This window comes from Apiospora marii (genome assembly GCF_038362585.1).
Source record: "Apiospora marii strain CBS 49790 chromosome Unknown utg000009l_segment0_segment0, whole genome shotgun sequence".
Classification (NCBI taxonomy): Eukaryota; Fungi; Ascomycota; class Sordariomycetes; order Amphisphaeriales; family Apiosporaceae; genus Apiospora; species Apiospora marii.
In genome coordinates this window covers 2,342,482-2,356,155 of record NW_027117381.1, presented here as the reverse complement: position 1 = coordinate 2,356,155, position 13,674 = coordinate 2,342,482, and the positions used below count along the sequence as shown (strand labels likewise).

At 51.3% G+C, this 13,674-nt stretch overlaps 5 protein-coding genes across 5 annotated transcripts; 1 reads left to right on the top strand and 4 right to left on the bottom strand.

Annotated features, from left to right (window-relative positions):
• Nucleotides 1-3,907: 3,907 nt before the first annotated feature.
• Nucleotides 3,908-4,752, bottom strand: PG985_012283 (uncharacterized protein; the record flags this gene model as incomplete). The annotated part of the gene is made up of 3 exons (XM_066832050.1): nt 3,908-4,070; nt 4,150-4,302; nt 4,529-4,752. 3 exons carry the CDS (start codon nt 4,750-4,752, stop codon nt 3,908-3,910), a joined length of 540 nt encoding a protein of 179 aa, XP_066680100.1.
• Nucleotides 4,753-5,299: 547 nt separating this feature from the next.
• On the top strand, nt 5,300-5,821 carry PG985_012282 (NADH dehydrogenase- alpha subcomplex- subunit 2; the record flags this gene model as incomplete). Its single annotated transcript, XM_066832049.1, has 3 exons — nt 5,300-5,385; nt 5,527-5,633; nt 5,721-5,821. 3 exons carry the CDS (start codon nt 5,300-5,302, stop codon nt 5,819-5,821), a joined length of 294 nt encoding a protein of 97 aa, XP_066680099.1.
• Nucleotides 5,822-6,428: 607 nt separating this feature from the next.
• PG985_012281 (uncharacterized protein) lies at nt 6,429-8,021 on the bottom strand (the record flags this gene model as incomplete). The annotated part of the gene is made up of 1 exon (XM_066832048.1): nt 6,429-8,021. One exon carries the CDS (start codon nt 8,019-8,021, stop codon nt 6,429-6,431), a length of 1,593 nt encoding a protein of 530 aa, XP_066680098.1.
• Nucleotides 8,022-8,273: 252 nt separating this feature from the next.
• Nucleotides 8,274-11,630, bottom strand: PG985_012280 (uncharacterized protein; the record flags this gene model as incomplete). Its single annotated transcript, XM_066832047.1, has 4 exons — nt 8,274-9,399; nt 9,459-9,707; nt 9,876-10,839; nt 10,904-11,630. The coding sequence occupies 4 exons, from the start codon at nt 11,628-11,630 to the stop codon at nt 8,274-8,276; spliced, it is 3,066 nt and encodes a 1,021-aa protein (XP_066680097.1).
• Nucleotides 11,631-12,852: 1,222 nt separating this feature from the next.
• PG985_012279 (uncharacterized protein) lies at nt 12,853-13,406 on the bottom strand (the record flags this gene model as incomplete). The annotated part of the gene is made up of 3 exons (XM_066832046.1): nt 12,853-12,939; nt 13,007-13,333; nt 13,395-13,406. The coding sequence occupies 3 exons, from the start codon at nt 13,404-13,406 to the stop codon at nt 12,853-12,855; spliced, it is 426 nt and encodes a 141-aa protein (XP_066680096.1).
• Nucleotides 13,407-13,674: the final 268 nt, after the last annotated feature.

Here is a 13,674-nt window from a genome sequence, read left to right as displayed (position 1 = left end):
CAGACTATGCTGCAAGACGACGACCGACTGAACTGACGGTTGGAGTAATAATAACATCGGACGAAGGCATTAGGTACCCCTAGCGGGCAGGCGGGCAGGCATGCAGCGCCCCCTTGGCCGCCCCCAGCTTCTTCTTAAAAAGCAAGCGCTTTAGCGCCCTTATTACCGCTGCTTTCGGGAAGGGGTATCCATGAGCCGTGCAGCCCGCATGTTGCATTACGTACTGTACCTGGTGCCGACTCTACCGCGAGTCGTTCACTGCACTGCTGGAGGCTATGTACTTCGCTATGTGCTGTGTTCTATCAGTGTGTGTTGGCTGTCATTATGAACTTGCAGCTTTCGCTTTGCTTACTACCTTAGGTACTGTAGGCACTTACTATAATAGAAAGTATCTGCATGTACTTACATAGTAGATAGGTCGTCCCTGGTAAGGCCTGTTACCTGCCGGACCCTCTTACCTCAGTTCAATGGTCACCTAGTAGCCTAGTCAGAGATGGATGCTCGACTCGCCTTCTGGACTGGCCTGTTGCAGCTGAGACAAGACCCTCGAAGTATCTTGGACTGGAGGACCCCACTAATGGTGTCTGCATGTACCTAGCCCTGCCCCTCCGGCTACAGTATGGAGTCTTACCTTTCTTAATGTGACCTGTATCAACGGTGGTAACGGGCGAAGCAAGCAATCAACAAGTACCGAAAGCCGTTTTTGTTTTTCCAGCTTATTTCAACGTTGGTCTTGATCTGGATCAATAGCTCGGTCATAGTAGCACAGGCACGACCACGCTTGAGTTCATGTTCCAGCTCCGAACCAGGTATCTATTTGCGTTGGCGGTCCTCGGGGCGGCAGCTACTGGCTACCTCTCTAGTGCAATGATGCCGCTTCGATCCCGAAACTCATCTTCCATCAAGCTTCCTCTGTGGCTTGATGCCAGTGCATTGAGTTAGTTTCCTGATATCGGGTGCTAGCCTGGCGGGCGAGTGTTCGTCAAGGTGGCAGAGAGGGTCCTCTCATGTATCATAATTGACATGGGCATCGTTTGGTGGCACCCCCTGCGAGTGCGAGCAAGCAGGGCCAAGGGCGTAGCTCCAGCAGTACTGGCTCCAGGACCCCCCGAAATTTCTGTTGTTTCCTACACGTTCTAGCAGGTAACATCTGAGTGATGCACGCTGGGCACTCGTCACGCGCGGAAGGGCAGGGTGCCGGGGATCCGATGCCCAGAACGTCCTTCTCCAGACGTACGTAAGACCTCCTCTAAAACATCATTCCATATTCTGTCAGGGTTTGCGAAAGAAAGAGAGATCTGTTCGCCCTAGCCTATTGGACTACCGAACCGCACGGCTGCATCACGATTTCATAATTTCACCGCCGTTGAATGGTATTTCCCCGAGAGCGAAATCGTCAGTTCCGTCCCGCACTTTACTCGAGGGGCATGTCCCTGTTAGATTGCAAGTTGGCTGGTTGACTGGGCTGAGGTTCCCTTGACTAGCTTATCGTGTACTGTACATTATATAACGGCATATACGCGGCGGCATAGAGGGCGCAGCGTCCTTGCTACTACTATATTGTGGCTGACTTCTGCAGGTGGCAACGGCTTCCGCTCGAGTCATTGGCTCACGATGATTCCCACCATTGTCGGAGCTAGACGGGCAGTGTAAACTAGTCAAGATTACGGCATTACACATTAATGATGATTAGGTCGCTTGTAGCCTGTTTCTCGAACTTCGTTTGGGGCGTTTGCACTGCGCTCAATGCACGGGGTCCCGTTGAAACAATCTAGCTATGGTATTCGAATGACACCCAGGCTCCATGGGTTCTGAGCCAGTAATACCACATCAAATTGAAGTACTTGTACTACTATTTCACTATTTGCATACTCCTCCGACCGACTCGAGGCTGGCTGGCTACACGCAGAAGAAAGCAACAGGCTGCATCTCTGGCCCCAGCCAGCCGCAACAGAATACCCTGGTAGACACGACATGGCTCACGATGATTCGTTCGTTACCGATGAATGCAGGTCTGCCGCGTTCCTGCATGCGCTCAAAATTACAGTTGCGCAGGCTCGGCGAGAAACGATCCAGGTGGCCAAAACACAAAGTTGCGGGATAGATCTGGGGGCACTAATAAAGGGGACTAATGGGTTTCCAGAATCCGCCACATCGTATAGTAGTAGTGGTAGAAGTCGATCACGGCGCCAGAATCTATATCATTCACAACAAATGGCTCCGGAGGACGGATAGAGTCAAATGCCGAATACAGTTGGTGTAAGTACTCCAACCTGTGCTCATCACATGTCGGCCCTACTATTTATTGGTCGATGCGACAACCTTCAATGTAGTATCACAAATCACCCCGTCCGATTCTGCTCTCGATCAGATCAAGTTATCATCTTCCAACTACCTAGTCCTTATCAATATCCAGCCAGGCTCGATGATTATAGGTAACTAAAACCGAGGTTTTGCTCAGATATGTTCAGCTCTGCATATTACATACTTTAGCCATTGGCGGCCGGTGTATCCTGGCTGGGTGAGTGAACTGCTAACCGTTGCGATGACAGCCGTGGTAGAAATTTGCTACCTCGTCTCAACAACAAACATCGTACGTGGGTTCTCAGTCTTGTTCGTGGTTGTTGGGAGTCAATGCGCGAAAAGGGGGGCGTTTCAGAGCATATGGGCCCATACCATTAATATAGGTCATCATATAAATCGACAACACGCTCCGTGTCCGTCCGGCGACGACTTCCTAGTGGTCAGCTCTCCAGGCTCGCCCTTAGTACAAGCAGGGTGCGCATCGCCCGAAGCTGCCATCTCAACTAATGTGGATGTGATACAATACTGCTTGGTTTCAGTTTTGTCACTCGTCTGCCATCTGATCAAGCAGTCAATGAAGCTTCATGCATAATATACTAGCAAGTTTATATTCGCTATGATGAAGTATCCTTTTCTGCTTCTTGGCACTATTGTGTCGCTACTAGACAACTAGTCATTCGTATAGTCCCTCGTTCATACTAAGGGGCTCAACCCCCATATTACGAGACCGGACAGGTTGGCTTCCTTCTGACCATTAGCGAGCTGTGTCCTTCGGCGTGCAACCGGTCACGCCAGAAAAAAAAAAAAAGACGGCGTAGTCCAATAACATCCAGTCCAGTATAGTGTCTCTAATGACTAAAGTCGAGCACGTCTTCATCATGACCCATGGGAGGGAATCTTGGTAAAGTCTACCCCTATGGCACCCTCATGAACACGCCCGCACATGGGCATAATCCGCCCCCTTAGAATTGAAATGGCCGTAGCCTAAGTCCCAAACTGCCATGAGAGGATGAACCAGCCACGGGAGGAGCCTTCCGCCTTTACGGTCCGGCCCTTGGCCAATTCTCCTTCCATAGCAATCCCTATGCCCGAGACAAGCTCAGGCGTAGTCTCTGTAAGGTACATTGAGCTTTCTTAAACTTGCAGGGGCTGAAAACGGACAAGATTTTGCGGGTATTCTCATGGTTGACAATGTCAGGCGACCTCTGATACAGGTGATAGGTGCGGCACTACCTAGTGAATATCGTTCCGATCAACGCCATGAATCACGGATGTCGCGTCCGCTCTCTCGCCGGAGTAGTATCTCATCTCAGTGGGAAGCCGATTGATGCGTAAGAGCGTGTTAGGTTTTGGAAAGTAAATGCATTAACAGTGGATTGCAGTACTGTACAGATGTCCCGGCCTCTATCATTTTTAAGAAAAGGTCTAATGCAAATCCGCACCGTAAGCTGAGACGGCATACGTGCGTGTCGTCATGCGCAGTGACGTGCCTTGTAAACTACTCGGTTTGGTCCGCCGCGCAGAAAATACCAATTCTGGCCCCAGGAGTCTAAAGAAAGTTGCCCTGGATGGGTATGTGCTTGCCGATATATCGTCACCCGATCTATGACTTGACAGCATCCTTGACCTTCTCAACCTTCTCCTTGGCCTCCTCCTTGACCTCATCGGCAGTAGCGGGAAGACCCTTCTGGGAGCGGTAGTACATGCCGATACGCGAGCACTGAACGATACCGACGATAGCCAGGAAACCGTTCACAGCAGCAAGACTGTGCAGAAGCCCGCTCTGTCAGCAAAAATTTCCGAATAGAGATACGCGGAGCTAAGACGAGAGAGGGCAGAACTCACAGATAGTTCTTGGGGGTGATGATCGTGCACCATCTCGTCCAGATCAGACCGGTCGAGGTCAAGGCAGCGTTCTGGGTGAGGGAAAGCTTCTCAGCGGGGCGCGCGAAGTCGCTGATGCCCGCAATGACCAAAGCCCACTTCATGACGGGAGCCCTGAAGTTCTGATGTCAGCATCATGTCCCGTTGGTTCGCTAAAAGTGCTCGCGTGCCATGCGCCATGAATGTCTCAATTCTCCCACTGACGCCCGCGACATCATTGCTTGGCATTGCCGCTCCAGGATCCAAGGGGTTGCTGCTCTACATGATCCTCCATGTATTCCACCCATTCTTTCCGGAATCCATGGCCACCGGCAAACATTATCTCCAGCCAAAGACTTACCAGAAGTGAACCGTCTTGAAACCGACAGGGCTGTTCCACATGCGCGAGAACCAACCAGCCGGGGGCGCCTCGCCAGCGGCCGTGCTCTGGTACCGGCGGCCAGCCTTCTGGGAGAAGTTGCGGAAGGCATTGGCGCGGCCGGTGGTGAAGGCGGTTCGGGTAGCGGCCTGCTGGAAGATGGCCGGCCGGGCGGCGCGGAAGAGGGTGGTGGTGGTCGCCGACATTGCTGTTTCTTCTCTGTATATGGCTCTCGCTCGAAACCGATTGTTTGTCGGGGTTTGGGTGGAGAGTGGAGAGTTGGGCTTGATGTCGTCGAGTCGCGCCGAAGAATTGTCAGAGGGAGGGAAGTGAAGGGACTGACGGGACTCCGATAGCAGGAAGCAGTAGCTGATTTCCAATGGAGGGTAGCCCAGGCCGATGGACAATTTGATAGGTCGGGCACAGCAGCAATGGCAGGGATTGCGCCGGACTTAATCGGGCTCACCAAAAAATTTGGTGGACCTGACTTCCAATTGAAGGGATCGGTCACTATGAGGTCAGCAAGCGTCTCTGTGTGTGTGGTGTGGTGCTGTAAATGCATAAACTTCGCTTTTATGCAACACTGAGCTCCGGAAAATCTTTATGCAAAGCCTTGCAGCTAAGCAGCCAGTCAACGTCAATTGAAGCTCGGGTATCGGATCTAACGCCTGGCTGAAGCTATTCAAAGCCACCTCTGTTTCTACCTTCCGACCCAGCACACTTCTCAAGAACCCCATTCGGGCCTGCGCAACCATGTCGGGCAAATACGCTTTCGCCAAGAGCCTCAAGGAGGTCCGCTTCCTGTTCTGCCAGACGGGCGAGCACAGCGCAGCCACCAGGTACGGACAATTGACGGAAGATAACGGCGCCCGCGAGACTCTCCCAATCCCTTCCCGTGCAAGTCCCGGAAGGGGCCAATTGCAGCGCAAAGAGGAAGATGCACCCATACAAGAGGCTTAACTAATACGGCATATCCACAGATCGTTTCTGCTCCGCGCATACCCGACGATGAAGAAGAACAACCCTCAGACCCCCATTATGATGCGCGAAGCAGCTGGCACTCTGCCCAAGGTGTTTGCGAGATACGGTATGTCATACCAGTAGCTCCCAGCTACGCGATATCTGCGGGCTGGACATCCACCCGAACGTAGCGCATGCTAACGACAGGCCATAGAGTTTGGAAAGGAGACGAGCCAGAGCCTGGAGGGTCTATCCGATAAGCAGATTGAGGACACTGTGACGACGCTGGTCAAGAACGAGTCCGCCGCATCTTAGGGAAATTGTCTCTAGCTATATTGGGGGAGGCAAAAATGGAAGGCCATAATAGCATCCGAAACCAGATCCAAAGGGGGCACGCAAACCCATAGAGAGAGGGCAGCGTAGTCCCTCATTGTCTATAAAAACTACGATACCTGTGCGAATAGAGTGCCTTGCGAGCAGCTTGTCCCACCTGCTCTGTTCGGGAGTCTTTCGATCTAACTTGATCAGCATGTGCCTGACAACGATCACCAGCCGGATTGCGAATTTCAAGGTTTGGGGTATATCATAGCCATTATCAACTACGGACATGCAAGGAAATCTACTCTAACACAATAGCCATATCTTGTTGTCTCCTTTTTCTCCTTTCTTTGCTTCTCTTCTTTTGTGTTCAGAGAATTACCAAATCGCAGTGGTATCCTTCTCTGAAATATGTCCAAATGCTTGGATCCTGCAAAGGCCATTCATTGCATTGCATGAGTATCTGGCATTCTCATGAACGGAATTGGCGTATGTATAATGCAATCATCAGCGACACCCATTCTCTTTTCGGCACCAGCACTGTTTTAGGTTTCCCATGATCCAAGCCATGGAGAACCAAGGAAGGGGGGAGTCGAGTGAGGGTTTAACCACCCTTGCGCTCCTCGCCCTCAAGCAAAGTCTCGGGATGGACGTCGGTGCTCTCTTCCTTATTCTTGTATGATGCCTTATTCTTGCCATCCTTTCTCCAGGGAGAGTTGTTGGGGGCAGGAGCATCGCGCAGACTTGGGGTCTTGGTACCCGAGGAAGTCAAACCCGCCCTGTTATTCTCTTCAAAAACAGAGGGTAGGTCAGCCTGGCTCAGAGAAACCATCGTGTCACGACGGTCCACTTCCGCCTTCTCGTTGGTAGTAGCCTGAGTAGCGGCGGACGGGGTTGCCTGATCCTTGTCTTGCGAAGCAGCATTCTGGTTGGCGGCGGATGACTTCTGCTTTTTTCCCTTTGATTTCTTGGCCTGTTTAGAAGGGAAATTTTTCTTCTCGTTCTCCTTCTTGGTGGCAGGCTCCTTAGAAGTACGATGTACAGCTTCAGCGGACTGGGTTTCAGGATTCTCCGGCTTCTTGGCCTCAGCTGCAGTTCCAGTTGGAGCTGTGGTAGCAGCTTCCGAGGTGTCCTTTGGAATTGGAGTTACGGCTCTCTCGGAGCCATCTTGGCTCTGAGCTTCAGCCTTGCGGTTGCCCTTAGACTTGTTATCAGATCCACCTTCACCGTTTGTTGCTTGAGAACCCGAATCTTGTTCTCCCTTAATCTCAGGTTCTTGAGACAATGTTGGTGCAGAAGTAACACTGCTGCCAGCCGACTTTGCAGTTGTCTTGCCCTTCGGAGCATGCCGCTTCGTGCTCTTCTTCTTTGACGCTTTCTTGGGCTCGGTCTCTACCCACGTAGCGCCAGGGACGACAGGCCGGTTGGCAGGTACCTCTTTGGTGGTAGGTTTACCCTTGGCATTAGACCCCTTAGGAACAGCATCTTTCTTCCCAGCCTGATCCTGCTTCTGAGTCTGGCTGTCATCTTGCTGTTGTTTGTCTGCCTTGTCGTTTGCATGACTTGCTGGCCTAGCCCCCGACGACGACTTTGTCTTTTTGCCAGAGTCCTTTTGGCCCCGCTCATCATGATCATTGTTTGTGGATTGACTTCCTTGTGAGGCATGACTCTTGACCTTCTCGCTCTGATTGTATTTTGTCCAGATATTAGCAGGCTTCTTGGTTGGGTCACTTCGCTCTTCTGCGTGGCCAGTCTTGTCCGCTGGGATGGTAGAATCAGCTGTGGACTTCTGAGGATTACTGGGGGAAGCAAAGTCTTCAGTCGCGCTCTGTCCTTCCTTCTTGGCATCGGTGTTTTCTGGTTCAGCTGTTGACGTAGGTGCATCCACACTAGGAGATGGCTTAGAACTTGGCGAAACAGCTTGAGTTGGCAATTGGACAACAGGGGAGAGTTGCAATGGAGTAGTAATACGTCCACCAACGTTCGCAGGTATGATACCTGAAGTACGGGTGGGCGAAACGAACTCCATCGCTGCCGGGTTCAGGGTGTGCGACTTCCGTTTCTTGTCGCCGTCAACGACCTTCGTTGCATCTTCGTGGGTCCTGGGTGAGCGCCTGGCCATCCGAGGAGCCGGGTCCTGATAGTCATGGTCATTGAAAGGAGGGAATGGCTCCGTTCCGGGTGACGTGAATGACATGGCGACTGAAGAGCCAGGCGGAGTAAGGCCAAACGTAGAATAACCAAGTGGCCTCTCAGCCATGGGACCTAGATAGGAGGGACTGTAGAGGGCATCGGCATGGTGTTCATGTGAAGGACCTGGCATATGTTGGGTTGAACCGGATCCTTGGCGTCTCTGCGAGAACTTTCCCAGGGGAGATCTGGAATGCTCGTTATGCAGGTCAAAGCCCTGGGGGTTCAATGAAGCTCCGGCAGTATTTCTCGAACCATTCTAGGGTTGGGAGGGTAGCTGCTGGGAGAGAGCCGCACCAGGAGGCTGAGGCTGATAGAAAGCGGCCGGCAGCACGTAGTTGCTGGATTTCTCGTGCAATTTCTGCTGGCTCTGCTTTCCCTTACTCTTGCCCTTTCCATTCCTTTTCTTGTGCGGGCTCGACTGAACAATGTCCTGAGACAAGACACTCTGAATAGGAAATGTTGAGTTATGGGTTCCAGAAGGGGAAACGTCAACAAATCCAGTAGCTTGGCAAGTATTGCCTAAATTGCCAGAAGGTGATGCTGCCCAGTCCATCGGTATGGGCTGGTAGTTGACTGGCCTTTTGTTCAGATAGCGTCTTACAGTACCATAATCGAGAATGCGGCCCTCAGCGCCAGAGGCTTGGTCTTCTTGTTCCTCCGATGGCTGATCCGAAGCATTGTCGGTGGGGGAGGCAAGGGCTCTGCTACTTTGTTGATTTCTTGGTATGGGAGTTGGAGTTATGGTGCGACTGGATAGTTGAGATGAGGTTGGTCCCTCCTGCATATCCACAGCATCATCGTGCTCAATATCAGAATTGGGGATACTGGCGACCATCATGTCTTCGCTGGTGTTCTTGCTGCCATGGTCCAAAGCCTCCCCTGATTGATCCAGCATGGCCACATCGCAGACACCGTCCAAAGGCTTGTCAAATCCTTTATCTGTATCCAGACTTGTGACAATTTCTTCATCAATCTTAGGAGCCGATTGAGTAATACCACCCTGTCCTGGCGATGTCGCGCCTGATAGCATTACAGTATCTTCTTTGGCGTTTTCATCAATCGAGGAAGGATGATCCATGTGACTCAAGACATCGTTGACTCCTGGTACTGACGCAGATTGCTTCGCCAGTAACGCATTCTTTGCCTGTCCATGAGGGGGTCCTGTCCAAGTTTTGGCAACGATATGCGCAGGTCGAGCCGCACCGGACACGTCGAATTCATTCAAAGTAGGGTTGTTCAGCAGTTTGGGGCCCCTGGGCTGGAATGTTCTGGAGAACTGGGAACCATGAGCATGGTTCACTCTGATAGGATGATCACAGAAATCGAATATTTTGCCATTGAGATGGCGTTTGGCCTCATGTGTTGGGTTTTGTCCCGTGAATCTGGAGCCATTGTCAGTAAACCAGGTTAGAATAGTTGAGAATCGCAGACCATCACTTACCTAACGAATGCGGCCTGACGGGACACGGTAATGGATAGGTCTTCAATTTCGCCAAAGTTAGAAAAGGCATTAAAGACCTTCCTCTCGCAATCGGGGCTTGATAGTTCTCCTGGTTGGAAGGGACCGACATAAAGAGTGCGATCCTTGGTGTCGCAAAAGTCACAAGAGCAAGGAACGTAGTTGTATTGGTGAGAGGGGCCCGCCGTCTTGCGTAAGTGAGCATTCAAGCAATCGGGGTCTTTTGAGACGCTGTGAACAGAAGAGATTGTATCCCTATGACTGCGAAGGCTTGCAGAACTGAACGACTGCGACGGCATCCGTTGGCGGTTATTGATCTGATCATACTCAGCCCCAGGGTTTTCCTAGACTCGAGGGGCTGAAGGCTGATCAGCATGGCCGCTTGGCTTAGACTCCCACCGGGGTGTGGCATTCTGGTGACAGGTTGCGTGTTGTTGATTTGGCAATTGGTGGAAGCCATTTGTGAACTGATGCCTATTAGACCCTTGTGGCCAAAAGCCAGTGCCTTCCTGTTGATGTCTTGGGTTACCAGTCTGACGACCAGCCTGAGGTACTGTAGCCATTTGCTGAGGCAGGCCACCAAGTGGTGCTGACGGCGGATACTGAGGTTTAACGAAACGATTCTGACCCTGGTGCACAAAGACTGGCCCATAAGTGGTATTGCCATTGTACTGTGAGTAGTTGTTGGGTCGGGCATAGCCATTGCCGTAAGCCGAAGTGACAGGAGCTCTTGATCCATTTGACCCAAAATAGGTGGTACTTACTCCGTATCTAGGCTCAACAGGAAGCTCAGATGGTTGACGGGGTTTATGCTTATGTGCATGAGATGAGAATCCCTGATGACCACCTGGACCTCTCATGCCGTTTGCATGTGGTGCTGCTTGGTATGCCGAGCTTCTAGGATAATACAACGAGTTCGGTTGGCCATCAGGAGTACACAGGCCGCCCGGGGCATTTGTGGGTTTGTCGTAGAAGACTTGGGTAGCAGAGGCTACATGGAAGCTGTTCCGTGTCAAGGGTGGTACAACCAAATCACTCCGATGAGAAGCGCTACAGTGAACCTCTTCTCTTGGATGGACCTGGTTCTGTGCGTTGGGGGTACCCAGTGAAGCAGTACTGGCTTTTGGCGTTTTGTCATGAGCCTGTGTCTCCGAATCTGTCACAGCCTTGTCCAGTACAGTTGCAAGAGTGCTTTCACCGTCGGAAGCACCCTCAGCACTGGAGCTACGCCTAGCCTTGATAGCTGCTGCTGAGGTTCTATCGACAACGCATGTCTCCTTGGCGGCTTCTCCGTTGTTGCATTGCACGTCCATGTCCTCCTGAGGTGCCACAGCAGGTTGGGGGCGCTGGCCGGTGGTGTGAACTAGAAAACGACTGCGATTAGCAAAGCATACTTATACTGTTCGGGTCTTTTCACATGGACTTACAGCTCCATTCAGAACCAGCGAACCCATGGCGGTTCTCCATTTCTGTCGTGGAAGAAGGGGCTGGCTTGTGAGTTGTCGGGCGAGGAGGGCAGTATGTGCCTCGGCGGATATGTCCACGAGCACACTTTAAGACATCGCGTACCAGAGAAAGCCAGTACATATCCAGGCCATCAAGATCCTTCAACTCTTCCGGCTGGAACACACCAAGGATATCATATCCATCTTCGTCCTCTTCCCACTTCAACAGCCTCTCTTGGCGCTTAGGGCTTTTCAACAGTACACCTGCCCACTCTTCAACGCAGGTGCGAACTTCTGCAGTGACCTCAGGCAACTCACGTTGGGTCTCCCAGTATATATGCTGCAGGACATTCCACAGGTTCTGAGCGCCGGAGTCCCATAGATCACTGGTGTCCCAATAATTGTGAAGGTCATCCCAGGACACAGGCTGCCTGATATGCTTGAAGATGGGGAAGCAATACGTGCGAATGGTGTCTGCGGCCTGCTTGATTTGGGTATGACTCCATTGAGTAATTCGACGGGGAGTGGGGAAAATGTCAGGGTCACGACGTGGCCTTGTGCCCATGCGAGTTGAGAAGTGAGCTGGTGAGTGTTTGTATGCCTCTGTGAAAAAATCCATAGACGGCTCGAGTGCAAGGTAGTTCTTAGCATCCCGACCAGAAGGAAGCCCTCCCCTAGCATTGAGTTCGGGCTTGAAGTACGACGCCATGGTGAACGACGAAAGCACCGATGAACATGGGGGAGCGGTTGAGTGTCGTACAAAAGAAGGTGAAGTGAGAATTGTTGTACAAGTGCTTGGTCTGATTCTTGAGAGTTAGCTCCAGTGTTTGGCGAGAATTTGATATGCCAAATCTGAAGGAGGGAGGCGGGAGGAGGTCGTGCAATGTCCTTTTGTGAACCGAATAAAGCAGTGTTGGCAGATTGATGGTTATTGTGCGTGGTGCATTGATGGGAGCTTGTGGAGTGAAGGTCGGGTGAGCACAATGTGTATGGATCAAGCTGAAGACTTTGATCAAGAAAAACGCATGAGAACAAACCTGAGGCGGTCCAAAAACACTGCACTAGCCAAGGCAACAGTACCGGCTGTTTCCCTTCCAGATTATTGTGGTTATGGGAAGGGTGATGGCGATGGTGATGTGAAGGTAAATGTGAATCAAGTCACCTTGATATCACTAGATAGGAGAGGGTTTGCTTGACATACCAACAGCTCAGTAGCCAGGGCTAAGGAGGAGGATGGGACAGGAGAAGATAGATCTGGCAAGTACCGTACAAAATTTGTATTTGACAGGTATTGTCGAGCAGTCTCTCTCATCCGAAGGATTTCTTGAGAGGAGGGTTTGTTGATCATGGATGGTAGAAGGGTGGAAGGGTGGAAAGGTGGAAAGGTGGAAAGGTGGAAGGGAACAGCTACCTCTTTAAACAGCTGGGGGTACTTCACCAGGGAAACAGATCTTCAACCGCTACCTGTAGAGTGCCAATGTGGTTTTTTACTGATCTTTGGACAATCCCCTGTGTTGCCACAGCATCCTGTAGCCTTACTGTTCACCTTCAAAGTTGCTATGCTTGTTATCCAGGCGATGCTCCAGTACCCAGTCCCCTGGATGCTTCCATTATCCAAATGTATATTATGTGTCCAATTTTCCTTACTCTTTGGCAATGTGGAAAAGTGCAAACTGCGAAGAAGTGATACGGCTGCCAATTTTATCAAGTTGAATGCAATAAGGACCACGAAACCCGGGCATGGCCTGATCAGTGCCGTAATGGAGACTCCTGCCATACCATGAACCCTCTAGACCGGTCATTAGCCCTGGCGATTTGTAAGAAGAAACTTTGGATACAAGATTCATAGATATTTGAAATGTGCAATTTACACAGCAGGCAAACAGCCCTGGCTGTACTTCGTTATTGGTATCAAGCTAAAAGCATATCTACTATTCCTTCTTCAGGTTATCCAGCATCTTCAATATCTCCGACTCGTTCTCACTGGCAACCGCATGTCCGTTGTTCCAATCCACAATCTATTGGCCCGTATTAGTCCGCTGACAGGCGAAGAAAGGGAAAGCTTCGAAAGCTGGAGAGACTTACCACTGGCCGCTTGAAGTTGTCGGCGCTCTCCTTGAACTTCTTCAGAGCATCCTTGGTGCTGTTGGTTCCAGGGATGACGGTGCTGATCTTGTTCTGTCCCACGTATTCGAGGATCGTTTGCAGCTGATCCGAGGTAGGGGCATCTTCAGTGATGTTCAGGTCAAACTCCGGGCGCTTGGGGTGGGTCTGGTGCGTGTGGTCGCTGGCTTGGTCCTCAGTGGCCGCCTCGGCGGTATTGGCGGACACCTGCTTCAGGAGAGTCGTTACTCTCATGGAAGCTGGGGAGCTCGCCTTGTGGAAGACGGTGATGATGTCCTTGGTTTTGCGCTACAAGACCAATGGTTAGTTTCTAGTCTTGCCAATTGGAAGTAAAGCATCCTGAACATACGAATCCGAACATTGTGAAGGTTGTGGGATGGCCGAGTTGTTGGTTATGAGGAGGGGCGTAGTTGATGATACTGGGAAGAGGTTCAACGGATAGATGGAGCTTTAAAGTTGGAAGTCTGATGATGTCGTTGGAGGAGCTACAGCTCCAGGTCTGTTAAGAGATGTCCCGGCTACCCCACTGAAGCTTCAGCCGCCTTGCCGATTACCTAGCTGGGAAGCAACTGCTGCCAGGTACCTCTGAAAGCAGTTCACCGGCGCTCGGGTACTTGCCAAAAACACCT